At 54.5% G+C, this 15,324-nt stretch overlaps 1 protein-coding gene across 1 annotated transcript; it reads left to right on the plus strand.

The window, feature by feature from the left end:
- Positions 1–14,099: 14,099 nt before the first annotated feature.
- Positions 14,100–14,987, plus strand: FOXE3 (forkhead box E3; the record flags this gene model as incomplete). The annotated part of the gene is made up of 1 exon (XM_081145196.1): positions 14,100–14,987. One exon carries the CDS (start codon positions 14,100–14,102, stop codon positions 14,985–14,987), a length of 888 nt encoding a protein of 295 aa, XP_081001322.1.
- Positions 14,988–15,324: the final 337 nt, after the last annotated feature.

Consider the following 15,324-nt stretch of genomic DNA (forward strand, 5'->3'; position numbering starts at 1 on the left):
TTCCTTTCTTGTCTCTGCCCATGCAACACAAGGGCTTTCTCCGCCTGCTACAGCAGTTACCACTCCCCCATCTGCTTTCTATTGTTCTGAAATTTGTTGTTAGCATCTTGTCTACTGAGGTAATTTCACCCATTATCTTTATGGCTGTGGGTTTATATCTCTTTTATTCCTCAGCAGTCATTTTAGAAGGCTCTCAAGAGAAAGGGGGATTAGACAAGCAGTCAGTTTATCATCTGCAGTGACATGTCAGCCTAAGCACTTTCCGCTCTCCGTCTCCTTACCACCCTGGCCCAACCGTGTCATCCTCAAAGTGTACCTCTGAACGCCCATGTTCACTCCCTGCTCCTCCTGTAGTCCCAGGCACCTCTTCCTCACCTTTCTAGGCAGGACAGTCCTTTCCCCTGAAGGCGCATGTCAGGCGAGGACTTCTAGGAACACGGTCCGACTGGTTCAAAGCTGAGAAAGGAAGTGTGAATAGTGAGATTTCAGTTCTAGGGCGGTCTGGGGAAGCTGTATCTCAGACATGAGCACAGTTCTTATATGTTTTAAGGCCCCCAAATGACACCACATTACTCACTGGTGATAATAGCACGAGAGTGACTCTCCAAGGCTGAGACAGGCCAGCTGTGCTAGAGAGGCTGCTGCCACCCCACCCCACCCCCTCTGTCCCCAGGCTGGGGCATGAAGCCTGTGATCGCTGAGGGGCCATTGCTGCCCCTGACTTATGAGACTGTAAATACTGTTTGCCTTGGAGGTGGCTCTGCATCCCAGGCCTCCATGGGACAGACCTACTGGACCTGGGTGATAGCCCTAAGACTGGCCCGCCTGGTGTGCCCGAGTCCTGGAGGGCTCCGCCTAGGATCCCCAGCCAACAGGATGCGACCAACCATCCTGGTTTGCTCACTACTGAGGCTCTTCGGAGGATGTGAGGTTTCAGTGCTAAAACTGGAAAGTCCTGGGGAAATGGGGAGGATGAGTCACCCTACCAGCAGATGACTGTTCCTCTGCCCCCTCCTCCCAGCCCCCTCTCTTTATGCAGGTTTCCGTAGAGGAAGGTTTGGGGCCTCGCTGACTGTTCTAAGCTGATTGCCCAGGATCCTAACCAGGCTCCTCTCGCCAGCTCCCAGATTATAGGCTCACTCCCACTCTCTCCCCATCACTCCTCTGCAGCCTCTCTCACAGGGCCCCTCAGCTCTGCTTGTGCACCAGAAATGAAAGGTGGCGCCTCCAGAGGCAGCTACGTCCCTCACAAAGTGCTTTCCTGACACTTCCCCTCAATGGCCCCAGCCATGACCTGGGGAATCACACAGATCACCTTGGGTTCCTCTTCCTCACATCAGCAACATGATAAAATACTGATGATAAATAACACTTACAGACCACTTTACTATGTGCTGGGTCTCGTGCTGAGCTCTTACTATGTATCATCTCATTTCATCCTCAGAACGACCTTAGAGGCAGGCATTATTCCCATTTTATAAATGAGGAGATGAAGAGGCGAACTTGCTCAGCGTCATTGCTAGTAGAATTGCTGGACTAGAACTCAAACCCACGAGCATCTGATCCGCAGTCTGAGAATTTTAAATGGTCTTGAAATGCCCCATTTAAGTCCCACCTCCTCCGGAAAGTCTTTCACAGAAAATCTAACTCAGTGGTTTAGCCCTTTAAAAGACATTACATGTTTACTTGAGAAGTCCAGGGGGGTAGTCCCGAGGCTGGTGCAATGGCTCACAGGTAACAAGGACCGTGACTCGCGCCTCCTACCTCCTCAGCGGCCTCACGGTGCAGGTATAGTGGGTCACACTTTCCAAAGATGGATGACATGGCATCTCCCATGCTATTTTCTCTTCTGCAATGTGACCTCCCCATTCACTGATCAAGGGGGAGAGTCCAATGCTCTTCCCCTTGAATCTTGGCTGGCCTTAGTGACTTGTGTAACCAGTAAAATGTGGTGGCAATTTGAACTTTCAAGGTTAGGTCATAAACCTTGTAGCATCTGCCTGGGCCTTTTAAAATGCTTAGTGCTTAAACACTTGCCCTGAAAAACCAGCTACTATGCTGCAGGACACCCAAGCCCCATGGAGAGGACACGTCCTAGTCAAGGGCCCTAGCTGAGCTCCCACGGGACATACAGGATCAACTGCCAGCTGTGTGAGTGAGCCATCCAGGACATTCCACCCAGTCAAGACTTTATTTTTATTTATTTATTTTTTAAAATAGATCTTTATTGATTTCAGAGAGAGGAAGGGAGAGGGAGAGAGAGACAGAAACGTCAATGATGAATCATTGATCAGCTGCCTCCTGCACGCACCCCACTGGGGATCGAGCCCACAACCCAGGCATGTGCCCTGACCGGGAATTGAACCCTGATCGCCTGCATCCTAGGTCGATGCTCAACCACTGAGCTACGCCCAGCTGGGCCCAGTCAAGACTTTAGATGGCTCCTGCCCCAGCTTCCACCAGGCTATAACCGTGTAAGAGAGCTTAAGTGAAAATCATCTAGTTGAGCCCAGTCAACCTACAGAATGGTGAGAGATAAGAACAAGTTGTTTTATGATGCTGAATTTGGGGGGTGATTTGTTACATGGCAATAGGTAACTTGACCAGTTGGCTTTCTTCCTCTAGCATGTTGCCTCAAGGTACAAGATGGATGCCTCAGCTCCAGCCATCATGCAAACAACCACATCTACAAGCAGAAGTGAGGGAGTGAGTATGGAGCAAAGGCTTTCTCCTCGAGTGGCTTGAGAGGGGAGGAGAATCTTACCAAGAAGTCCCCCAGCAGAATCCCCCATGTGTTTCATTGGCCAGAACTGGGTCAGGTAGCCTCTCCCAACCACTAGAGAGGCTGGGTACACTCTCTTTAGTGAGAGATAAGCAAGAGAAAAGGAGGCAGGGAGTGACTGTTGGGTGGACAACCAACAATGTCTGCTATACTTGTTGCCGTGGTGGTTGTTCTAGGGGAACAAAGAATCAGGTGGGAAAATGACCCCATGCTAAAGAAGGAGGCTTCACTGCTCCTTTCAGAAGCGAAGCTGCCTCAGTGGGAACAACTTTATTGAAAGCTCCCTCTTTCAACAGGAAGCATAGTGTAACGGCTGGAGTCTTGCTCTGGGAGGCAGGACCTGGGGCTACTGCTTGCTAATGCTGTCATATTGATGGGTCATCTCCCCATTCTGTGCCTCAGTTTTATCATCTGTACGATGAAAAGATTCCTTCTAACTCCTTCAGGCTAGGAGAAGCCAGGGAAGAAGGGAAGTGCTGGATGCTTAATGTGCATAGAGGCTGAGCATCGCCCAAGTCAAGCTCAGCACAGCCTGCCTCTAGCCACAGATGCTGGGATTTGCCAAACAAACCCTAATCACTTAATGAGGAATGAAAATGGTGTCTGGTTCCTCCACTTAATTGCCCCTTTGAAAACAACATATAGTAATCACCATAATCGCCTCATAAAAACCAGAGAATTTGATGACTGACATGCCTCATTTCTGGGAGGAATTAGAGGCAAAATTAAAGCGAGGAATTCCTGGCCTTCCTTAGCCTTGGCTCCCTGGAATCCAGGACTTTGCCCACAGAGAGCCTGCCACCTTGGACAGCCTCCTGGCTCCAGCCAGACCGTGCTCCACTGCCAATGTTTCCTAGCAGGCGTGCTCCCTGGGCCGCCTCTGTCTTTGGTACTGCCTGAGGAGGTAGACCAGATATATCAGGAAGGCCTGCCATCCTTGAGAGTTGGATGGAGGCCCTGCAGGAGGACACAGGAACTTTTCTGAGTCCACTTGCAAGATCTGAGCTAAAGGTACAGGAGGAGAGGTCAGGGGACACACAAGCTGTCCCTGGCCTATGGGAAGCCACAGCTCATAGGTTCTCCTAAAGCCATCCAGTCTTGACCTACAAGAGGTGTTCTGACCTCTGGAACATTTACTAAGATACCCTGACAGCAAAAAGACTCCCACTTGGCTCAGCAGGCATCTGTTCTCTTTCATTTCCTCATAATGACACAGAATCAGAGTGTCAAGGTTAGAAGCATCCTCTGGATTTGCCCCTCTAGCTTCTCACCTTGATAGTGATTCCCCCCTCTTCCCTCTCACTCTCCTCTACTCATTCACTCAAAAATATCTCTTAAATCCCTAATGTGTGTCAGAAACAACAATTCTTTTTTTTTTTTTTTTTTAATATATCTTTATTGATTTGAGAGAGAGGAAGAGAAAGGGGGAGAAAGATAGAAACATCAATAATGAGAGAGTCATTGATCGGCTGTCTCCTGCACGTCCCCAACTGGGGATCGAGCCTGCAACCCGGGCATTGAGCCCTGAGTGGGAATCGAACCACGATCTCCTGGATCCTAGGTCGATGCTCAACCACTGAGCCATGCCCGGCTGGGCCAGAAACATCAATTCTTACCACAGTAGCCAGACTGGTCCTTTTCAAACCTAAATCTCCGTCACTTTCCAGTGGCCTCCAAACCAAAGGGAAGGCCAATGCCCTCCGGGGTCCTGCAGGGCTCTGTGCCCTGCCCCTTGCTCACTCTGCCCCACCCACCCTGGCCTCCTTGCTGTTTCCGCAAAATGCCAGGGACCCTCCTGCCTCGTGGAGAAAGTGAAAGTGAATCTGATATGAAGAGGATATATGAGTACTTGGTTCCAGATATTTCTAAATCCAATTTCATCCTTGCCATGATTTATGAGCCAACTTCCTCCCTCATTTCCCTTACATTAAAGTTGGTGTTCTGTCACTTGCAGCCAATGACCCCTGATAATACCTTCTCCCTTCCCTCACTAAGCCTCTGCAACCGGCCCCCTTCATCTCTGATGCTTTATTACCATAGTCATCAATTTATTCATCTTGTCAATTAGTCAGCACCCATTGGGCATCTGTTCTGTTCCTGGCCCTTGGTTGGACACTGGGACTGTTGCTTGAGAAATAATTCACATTTCCATGTCTCAAGACTCACAGAGTTAGACATTCAGTACTGAGTCTGGTAGACGGCTGTGACTGAGGGAAGCATAGGAGCTGTAGGAAGTCAGAGGAGGAGATGTATCCCTGTTTGGAAGGCTTCCTGGAGGAGGAGGCCCAAGGTGAGTTTTTCAGATGGGGGTGGGGGTGGAGAGTGGACAAAGGACACTTCAGGCAGAAGAACCTACTTTGTAAGGGTCCAAAGGAGAATGAAAGAAAGCAGCAGCCTGGAGGCAGAGGAGAGGGACACAGGAGATGAACTTATTTGTATTTTCCACCCATGTAACTTCTGGAAGGGGGGGAGCACTCATTTTTTAAGTGTGGAAAGTCCCCAGGGTGGAGTCTCTGAGCAGGGATGAAAAGCAGTGACATTTTACCACAGTAAAGCACTGGAGCGATGATTCTTCCCCCATAAGCTACCCCCCCCGGTCCTCGGTCCCACCAGAAAAGCCCTGCTCACAGTCGCATCCAGCAGCTGGTCCCAAGTCTGTCGAATCCATCTAAAAATAGGAAGGCAGGGAGTCTAACACCAAGCAGACGGCAGAGAAGCAGCCCAGGCAGGCCTGGGAGGAGCAGAAATATCCCCCCGTCGTAGGAAACATACTCATTACGTTCTGAGCAAAGGCGGTTCACAATGCACCCTGGAGAAAATATGCAGTTATTGCCCCCAAACATGCCAAAGCCCTGCTAATGACTGCACGCCTGCTCGGGAGGCTTAAACCGTTCCAGATGCTGCTTCTTGCCTCTGGGAGAGCTCTCCCTTCTTCCAGCCTGAAGAGCTCTGGACTCTTCAACCTGCCCAAGTCTCCCTCCTCTTAACCCCTCCCCAATTGTCCCCACCCTGAGAATCATCCAAGGTAGCAGAACATAAATTGAACATTTGGTGGGAGGTGACTAAAGAATGAAAGCCTCCTCTCCCGGTTCTCTAAGGGAGAAACTGAGGCTGGAGCTGGTCAAGATGATTGCCCAGGTCCCCCAGCCAGACAACCCTTTGCAGGGTGTTATTTCCTGGTCTCTGCTTGGGGAACTTCTCAGATGGGAACCCGTGCTTCTTACTGTGAAAATACTTGGTCTTTTCTAACTACCCCTCTATGTGTTCAGGGATTCCTGTGCCTGGATCCACAAGCGATGAGTCCCAGGCCTTCAAGGAGCTGAGAGCCGGTGAGCAGGCAGACACCTATGAGCGTATACAAGGCAGAGAAGAGTGCTTTCTGCAGAAACTGCCCTGTTCAGTTGCCTCCAGTCTGGGCTGCCAGCCTCCTCTCTCCTCTCTTTGTAGCAGACATTGCTCAGGGTCCTTTACCTCCTTCCTAAGGGAACCCAGTTTTCCCGGGATCCACTCTCTTCCACACAGCAACCTGCCTCATGGGAAAGTGACCCACTCCCAGTCCCTGGAGTAAGCAGGTTCTGATTAGTCCTGGTCAAACCAGTAAGACTTTCCTCCTTGCCAGTGACTGGTTTAGGAACGAGAAAGCGACCCGATTCTGGCCAACATTGGGGAGGGAAGGGGAGCTTTCCTGTCCTAAGAAATTTAGGCATGGGAAGAGACACCTGTCTGCTGGATACCTGGCACTCAGGTGGTGTAGTTCTGGGTGCTGTAAGAATCTTGTCACCAGCCTGAAGATGAAGCCAATCTGTGAGGGACAGCACAGCCAGGAGGACCACTGAGAAAGGGAGCCAGAGGCCTAACCACATCCTGCCTCTGACCTTCTTGTTAGGGAGAAAATATATTTCCCTACATCCTAACTCACTTTGAGTTGAGGTTTTCTGTTACGTGAAGCCAAAAACAGCCTAAATGATAAGACCCTTCCGGTCCACCATCCACATTGCCAATGCAGCGGCTATTATACAACAGGAATCTCATCACATCACTTCCTGACTCCAGCCCATCAGTGGCTACTTTTAGCAGTTAGGACAAAGGCTTTATTTCATGTCTCTTCTCCCTGCACAACACCTCCACCTTCCTAGACAAATGTGAGCCACTGAGAACAGGACCTTGGTCTTCATCACTGCTCCCTGGGGCTGAGCAGAGAGTTGGCTACAGAGCAGGTGCTTAGAAATACTGTGGGATAAATGCAGAGAAAGAGGAGCTGCGGGCAAAGCCTACACTCCACCTTTGGCTCTGCACTGACTTGCCTGGGGACTTTAGGCAAGTCACTCCCCTTTCTGGACCTCAATACCCGAAACCGTAAGAAGGCACATTGGACTAAAGCAGCAGCTGAAGAAAGGGAGTGAAAATACCCCTTGGCTACTCTGTGTGTCAGTACTTGCGCTTTTGGGATCCACTAATGGCTTAAAAACAGAAACGACTGCGAAGCTTTGAAATGTGGGCACTTACCAGTCACAGCAGCATCAATAACCACTCGAAAGACATTCATATTTGTGTGTGAGACACGCTGTGCTTCCTCTTTACACACGGCCCTGGGTGCCACGTGGCTCTCAGATGCCTGGCCTTTGCTAAGGGGCCTGTGGGGCCGGTTGGGATTCACTGGCCCGGATGATCTCGGGGTTCTTCAGGCAAGAGGGGCTGATGGGTCTAACAAGGGCCGCAGGAGTTGTACGACTCACTCAAGATCACACAGAAAACGAGCGGTGGATTCCAGGGCGCTCTCTTCCAGCCTGGGCTCCCTGTCTGGCAGCGGCAGCCCCCCAGCCTTCCTGGAGATGAGAAGCAGGGAGGTCCAAGAGCCCCGAGATTGCCTGGAGTGCAGACGAGGCGGACGGCAGCGCGGTGCGCTGACAGCCCCAAACGACACGGAACACACTTCAGATGCTGGCATGCGGTTTGGGAGCGGCTGGAATTACGCCCTCAGGGCTGAGCCGACATCCTCTGAGTCTGGGCCCTGCTAAGGCCAGGACCACATGGGCGGTCTCGCTCTGGGTCGCAGGGCTGAGCAGAGAGGCAGAGAGGGCAGGAGGCAGACGCCGAGCTGGAAATCAGGCACAGGGACCTTTTGTCTTTCCAGACACGTGGGCATTTGTTAGCTCTTTCATTCGTTCGTTCGTTCGTTCATTCAGCAAGGTAGTCAGTCAGTCACTCAACAAATGCTCAGAGGCGCGCAGCTCTCAGCCTGGCATAGGGCCCAAGGATGAGCTGGGCACAGAGGGAGGCAACCCAGAACGTGCTGAAATCTCTGGGTGCGCTCGGGCCAGTGGCGCCGGGGGCTTTTTGCCTGGGGAAAGAAGGAGAAATTGGGAAATGTTTTCTAAGAATAAAGTGGTTATTTTCTGTGAGCTGTTCTCAAGGGCCCAGGAGGAGCACACCAGACAGTCAGGGAAGACTGGAGCTTCTGGCAGAGGGGAAGGTGAGAGGAGGGGCAGAGTTCCTCCTCTGCATCTGGATGGGAAACCCTCAGGGTTTTTGTTCGCTGGTTTGTTATTTGTTTGACAATGTGGAGGTGCAATCTTTCAGAGGTTCAGGTGGACTTCTTGTTAATGAAGATCTTAGGAGATCAAGGGGCTGGTAGGAAAAAGAAATGAGACTGTATTTGTATATAGAGATGGCAAAGCGGGTTGTGCTCATGTGGGTTAGCAAAGGCTCCGAGTGGGAGAGGACCTGGCCTTGGGCTGAAAGCAGCTCTGTATAGACCGTGTGTGTTCCAGGGGGAGCCGGGCCCAGGGGGATGGTGAGAAATGAGGCAGGCGGGGCTGCAGGCCGTGTGGCGCCTGCCAGCCATGTTAATGACCCGGGCTGACTCCTGAGATGATGGGGAGCCACTGAAGGTGCTTAAGTGGCCGTAAGATCATGCTAGCTGCTGAGTAGAGAAGGAATCAGAGCGGGAGGCAGTGAGCCAGCCAGGAGGCGGCTGCAGTGGGCAGTGTGAGTACCAATACTGGCCTGAACGAGGACTGAGACAGGGGACAAGAGGAGAGTGGATTTGAGAGAAATTTCTGAGAAATGACAGGTCTCAGGTGACTGGACATGGTCGGAGAGAAAGAAGTGGAGAATGATGGCCAGTTCTTGGACTTGAGACAGAGTCGGTGTTTAAGCCATTCTCTCAGATGGACGGCTGGGGGTTTCTCTCTGTTCTGGTCTGCAGTGAATGGGACCGAAGGGACCAGAGTCCCCCTCTACTCTCTCAGCCTCCAGCCTCTTCCCTCGCTACCTATCTGCTTCCACACTGATCTAAACTAGTGTGACCATGTCATTCCCCTGCTGAAGTGTTTTCAAAGGCTCCCTATTGTCTCTAGAAAGATCTGAGCTCCTTAGGTGGGCAAATAAAGTCACTTACAATCTAGCTTCTTTGTCTCGTTTCCTGGACCCTCTACATTAGCCACAGTGAATAGTAATAGTAACAACAACAACACAACAGCCTACACTTACACAGCATTGGCATGTGCCTGGCAGTGTCCTAAGAACTTTACATATATTAGCTCATTCTTAGTGGAAAAACACTGGAAGTCTCACACTTCCCAGAATGGACCATATCCTCTCTTGCCTTCAGAACTTTGCACCGCAGTTTTCTTGTCCTGGTGTCCAACTGTCCTTCCAGCTGTCTGACACAGATCTATTGACCATCAGCTTGTGTCAGGGACTATACTAAGTGAGACATAGTACCTGAGTCTAGTGTGGAGACAGGACACATGAAGAGTCAATAAGGTAAGTGCAGTGACGGAGATGTGATGGGAGCACAGAGAAGGAGCCCCTAATGCAGCCTGGCCTCTGCCCCACCTGACCAGCTGAAGCTCTAACCCTCCAGGAAGTCTTCCTGGCTTCACCAGACTGGGTGAGGTTCCTCTTCTGGGCCTCTGCAACTTGCTTCTCTGCCCATATTTCACACTGACCACCCAGAATGGGGAATGACTGTGTGGCTGGCCCCTCCTGAGCACAGTGAAGGCAGAGAACAATCTGACTTATCACTGACCACATCCAGGGTGATCTGGACACAGATCCTTAGGATCTGCTGAATGGAAGCTCTTGAGGAATGAAGAGTCACAAGGAAGGCCATCCTCTTTCTGGGTTGTTCCCTGATGCTCTCCCCAGAGTCAGGGCTACCCTTGTCCCTCTTTTTGAGCCCAGCTCAGGCCCCTGGGCCCAGAGGGTGCTCCCTCCACAGGAGTCAGGCCCTGCAGATAAGGCTGGGGCTGCTGCTTTCATCCCTAGCTCAGGAGCAGCCTGGTTAGAAAAGGCCACACCAGGATGGTGCCCAGCATCTCCCCAGCCAGGCTGAAACTGTCCACCCCAGGCTTCTGAGGAAGGAGCAATATCTTGGTCAGCTCTAGTTGTGGAGGTAAGAGGGAGGGGTCCTGCAGCAGCCCTCAGGGTCCCTGGGTGGCAGGGGGTAGGATGGGCGTTTTCTCTGAGATTTCCTTTCTTTCCTGAGCCCCTTCTGCAGCCTTGGGGCTATGGGATAAGTAGATGTTGTGATGTGTGTGTTTTTTTTAAAGAATAAATGACTATGCAGCAGTCCAAAACTAGAGGAATATTCTTCAATATTCCAGAAAGCCTTATGGGCCTGGCAATAACTCAGGCTGGCCCTTTTGCCCTTTGTTGGGTTAACACAGCTCTTTCTCCCCAGAGCTCTGGAGGGGAAATCACAGGGCCCTCCTAGAGGGGCTGCAAATCTCAGGGTAGAGACCTGAACCGACTTTCAGCCTAAGCCCCTTCTCCCAGGCAGAGTGGTTGGGAGGCTCTGGCTCCCAGCCTCTGCTCCTTGCCTGGAAGTGCATCTTGGCTGTGGTGCCTCTGCTGAGGTGGGGCTGGGGGCAGGGAGCCTTGGGGGCTAATGCTAACAGCTTTGCACAGGGTGGGAATTTCCACTCCTATCTAGGGAGCCATCAATGCTGTGTGCCCTGACCTGGGCCTTTGGCCTCCAAAGGGCAGTGGGAAGGCCGGCCTCAGGGCCAATCCCTGGCCATTAATCCCTCCTGCCAGTCCGAATATCCACCCAGCATGGTCAGACAAAGGACTGCCCAGCCCAGCCACCGTGTTCCTCCCGCCCCAGGGGCTCCACTCAGACACTGGGCCGCCTGGAATCCAGGCCCATGAGAAAGGAGCCGCCTTCACTGGCTGTCTTATGCCCAGATGCTCAGCCACATCCCATCCGGCCCAGGGCCTGTGAAAAGAGGGCCCAGCCACGCTGAAAACACGGATTAGCCCTTGGGCTACCCTGACACTGGCCTGCTTGGCTCTGGGAAGCAGGCCCAATGGAGGGGGCCAGGCAGGCACAGAGAATTGGTGAAGTCTGGGTTCTCACCCCTTTGGCCCAGCTCCCTGCCCCCACCCTCCTCAGGATTAGCACAGCCAACGGCATATTCAGTGTCATTTATTGAACATATACTATGTCCCAGGCTCTGGACATGAACCAGGAAATTGAAAGTACAAGAAAATCAGTCTGCCATGGAGATAGTAAGTGTTCCTCCACCCCTAGTTTGGAGATGTGAGACAGAGGCTGTGGTAGGGGACTTCAGAGGGGACTGAATTCAGCCCTAGAAAGGGGGGAAAGATGGTAGCTCTTGGTCTGTGCCTGAGTCTAACTGCAGCATTGTGGAAAATATACAGGCTCTGCAATCACTTCTCTGGCTCTGTCTCTCTCCCTCCCCTCCTGGTTTAATTCTGGATCTCCTATTACCAAGTGCCAGCGTGGGCCAGACCTTTTGTACATGATCTCATTTAAATCTCATAACAATGCTGAGGGTTCATTCGTGTCCCCACTTGGCAGGTGAGGACACTGCAGCTCAAATGAGCAACTGGCCCCAGGTCACTCAGCTCTGGGAGCAGGATCCCATTGCTGCAGTTGCCTGTCTGCCTTCTTTCTGTGTGACAGCATGTCTTGTGTCCAGTACGGCCTGTGCTCAAGCAGTAGAACACAAGGTGGAGAGGGTATGAAGTGGGACGTGTTCATGTATAAACCGGCTGACTCTTCACTGTTGTGGGGTGGGGGACTGGCTTTAGACCTCCCGGTGTGATCTCTTTCCTCTCTGCTTGTACCGCCCCCTCTGCCCCCTCTGCCCACCTCTCTCACAGCCATAACTGTCTGTCCCTCTCTCCACCAGACTGTGAGTCTCTTCACCTCTCTTCCCTGAGTGCTGGCAAAGGGCCGGGCACACAAGTGTTCAGTGAATGATGTGGGCTAAGCTGAGGCAGGAGAGCTGAAGGAGGGATGGATTTGGAGTCCATGTGGAATTGACAGGACTTGAAGATTGCTTGGATGTGGGAGTGATGGGGGAGGGAGGAGCCCAAGACGATATCCATATTTCTGATCTGGGTGGTGAGGGGTAAGGGGTCCATTTGCTGAAATCTGGAATACAGAGGGGAAGCAGGTTGGGGCTGGGGATATGCTAGGTTGAGGGTGATGTGCAGTGGACATTTGGAATATGCTGACCTGGAGGTCAGGACAGAGGCTAGGCATAAAGTTTGCAGCTAGAGCTGTGAGGGCTGGAAGAAAGCTACAGTAAATTAGTTCTACAGTCTCGGCTTTAAAATATGATGCTCTTAGAAGAGTCATGGTGCTGGTGCTCTGAACTCTGGGTTTAATTCCAGCTCTGCTACTAGCTGTGTGGAGCCAGATAAGTCACTCAACCTCTCAGAGCTTTAGTGCCCTCATCGGCAAAATGGATAACAGTGCCTACCACACAAGATGTTCACACTTAAGTGTGTAATGGGTATAACCTGTCCACCACGTACAAAATGCTCAGTAATGACGGCTGCTATATTATCAGCTGAGACTGGAGCTGAGAGAGGGGACCCTTGAGATTAAGTGTGGATTTTGAAGCCCTAAGCCATAGGCCCAAGTACCTAGAGGCATTTCACATCAGGGCCAGAACTGGGGTGAGGCACCTAGGGGCCCACATTTAAGGAGGCCCTGGCTCTCAAGTACTGGCCCTGCACTTGCACCACCCTCAGAGTGAGTGTCCCCTTAAATTGAGGCCTTGGGAATGCCCTGTGCCTGACCTTCCCCCAGCCCTGCTCCCTTGATCTTGCCTCTACCCAAGCCAAGCCTCTTTAAGACAAGGCCCCTTTACCCTTTGGTTTCTGCCAAGCCAGGGCTGCTGGCTCTCCTGTCATTTTAGAGGTTTCCTGAAATAGGCTCAGGGTAGTATCACCTGGGGAAGGTGGTGGTGGGTGGCACTTCCCAGAATGAGTTTTTAATAAAGACTGCTAAGATCCACCCCCCATCCCCCCAGGCAGTCCCACTGAGACGTGAGTGTAGCATTTCTGTGCCGATAAGTAGCTCTCTCAGACCTCCAGTCTGTGGAAGCGCTTGGGGTCTGTCTCTCTGTGACCAGTACCCGCTCCTTGGAACTTTGGGCTGTGCAGGCCTGTGTTCTGTGCATCTTCCCAGTGTGCACACTGTGTGTGTGTGTGCAATGGAGAAGCCCTTTTTCTAGAACAGAAGGGACATGGAGAAGGGGCAGCCAGAAAGGCAACTCCAAGTTACAGATTTCCAGGGCCCTCCATTTAAAGCAGTCTTCTGCCACTTTTCAAAGGATGCTCACAAGTGTCCCGGATGGGACAGGGTTGTGGGGGAGACAGGAGAAAGAGGGGGTATTGACCGTGGAGCCACCAAACATCCGTCCTGCCCGCCACCCCCAGCCAGCTTCCTCCCTCTGCCTTCCCCTCCCCACCCTGCCCTTCTCCATTGCCTAACGTCCGAGCGTGGGCCTGACACTCCCCTGACCAGCACAGGTTAGGACCCTGGAGGCTGGCAAGCCGGCCCTGGACGGCTCTCATCTCTGCCCAGGCTGGGGCTGGAAGGACAGGGAGGAGGCCAGGAAACAAGGGTGGAGGGGACGGGACTCAGCTGGGAGACGCACCACGGGGAGGGGCGCAGAGCGTGAATGGGTGGACTTGTGACTGGCACTGACCCCAAAGCGAGGAGGTGGAGGGAGATCTTAAAGGAAGGGGAGCTGATGAATTCAGGGGGACTGACCCAGTGGGGATGCGGCCGGGATGAGGCTGGGTCTAGAAAAGACTGACCCAAAGCAAGGAGACCAAGGGAGGGGCAAAGAGGGCAGGGGCCTGGGGACGCGGTGAGGGGGTGAGCGAGGCAAAGTAGGGGGAGGCGCGGGCCGGCGGGGAAGGTCCGAGCTCCGGCCCGGGTCGGGCGGGGGAGGGGAGGGGCGCCCATATAAGGCGGGTCTGCGGTCCCGCTCTCCGCGAGCGGCGCGCGCCCGGAGGCGGTCTCCCCGCGACTGCGCGCGGCGCCATGGAGCCCCCCGCCGCCTTCCCCGCCTTCCCCGCCCCGCCCTCCGTCGCGCCGTCGGGGCCGCCGCCGCCGCCGCTCGCGGGAGCCGGGGCCCGGCCGGAGCCCGAGGAGGCGGCCGCGGGCCGCGAGGAGCCGGAGCCCGCGCCGGGCCCGGGCCGGCGGCGGCGGCGGCCCCTGCCGCGCGGGAAGCCGCCCTACTCGTACATCGCGCTCATCGCCATGGCGCTGGCTCACGCCCCCGGCCGCCGCCTCACGCTGGCCGCCATCTACCGCTTCATCACCGAGCGCTTCGCCTTCTACCGCGACAGCCCGCGCAAGTGGCAGAACAGCATCCGCCACAACCTCACGCTCAACGACTGCTTCGTCAAGGTGCCCCGCGAGCCGGGCAACCCGGGCAAGGGCAACTACTGGACGCTGGACCCCGCGGCCGCCGACATGTTCGACAACGGCAGCTTCCTGCGGCGCCGCAAGCGCTTCAAGCGCGCCCCGCCGCCCGCCCCCGCGCCCCCGCAGCCGGGGCCCTACGCGCCCTTCCCCGCGGGCCCCGGGCTGCTCGCGCCCCCCGTCCCCGCGCCCGCGCCGCCCGCGCGCCTCTTCGGCGTCGACAGCCCGGTGAGCCTGCCGCCCGAGCTGGCGGGGCTGGGCGCCCCCGAGCCGCCCCGCTGCGCCCCGCTCGACGCCGCCTTCCCGCCCTGCGCGGCCGCCGCCTCCCCGCCGCTCTACGCGCCCGACCGCCTGGGGCTGCCCGCCGCGCGCCCCGCCCCCGCCCCGGCCGAGCCGCTGCTGGGCTGGGGGCCGCCGGGCGCGCTCGGCCCCCTCGGCGCCCTCGGCCCGGGGGAGGCGTACCCGAAGCCGCCGGGCTACGCGGGACTGGAGCGCTACCTGTGAGCCCTCCCCCGCCGGCAGGGGTCGCCCGGGGTCCTCTCGCCGCCGGGACTGGGGCGCGGAGCTCCCCATCTTTGCCCCTGGGACTGAGCACACGTTACCTCTTTCCATGGGTAGAATCCCACCATCTCTCCACCGGATTGATCCCCCCACCCCAATGCGTGAGCCCCTCAGTTCTTATCCTTTCACTGTGAGCCCCTATCTGTGCGCTTCCCCAGCTCTGTTGTTGGTCCCACGTCCCCAGGCCGATCACCATCCGTGAGTCTGCACCCCAGGTTTCTGGTGAATTCCAAGCCTTCAGAATCCAGGCGTCCGCTCTCAAGCCGCCTCCCTGACTGGC

This window comes from Miniopterus schreibersii (assembly GCF_964146895.1).
Source record: "Miniopterus schreibersii genome assembly, chromosome: 8".
In the NCBI taxonomy this organism is placed as follows: domain Eukaryota; kingdom Metazoa; phylum Chordata; class Mammalia; order Chiroptera; family Miniopteridae; genus Miniopterus; species Miniopterus schreibersii.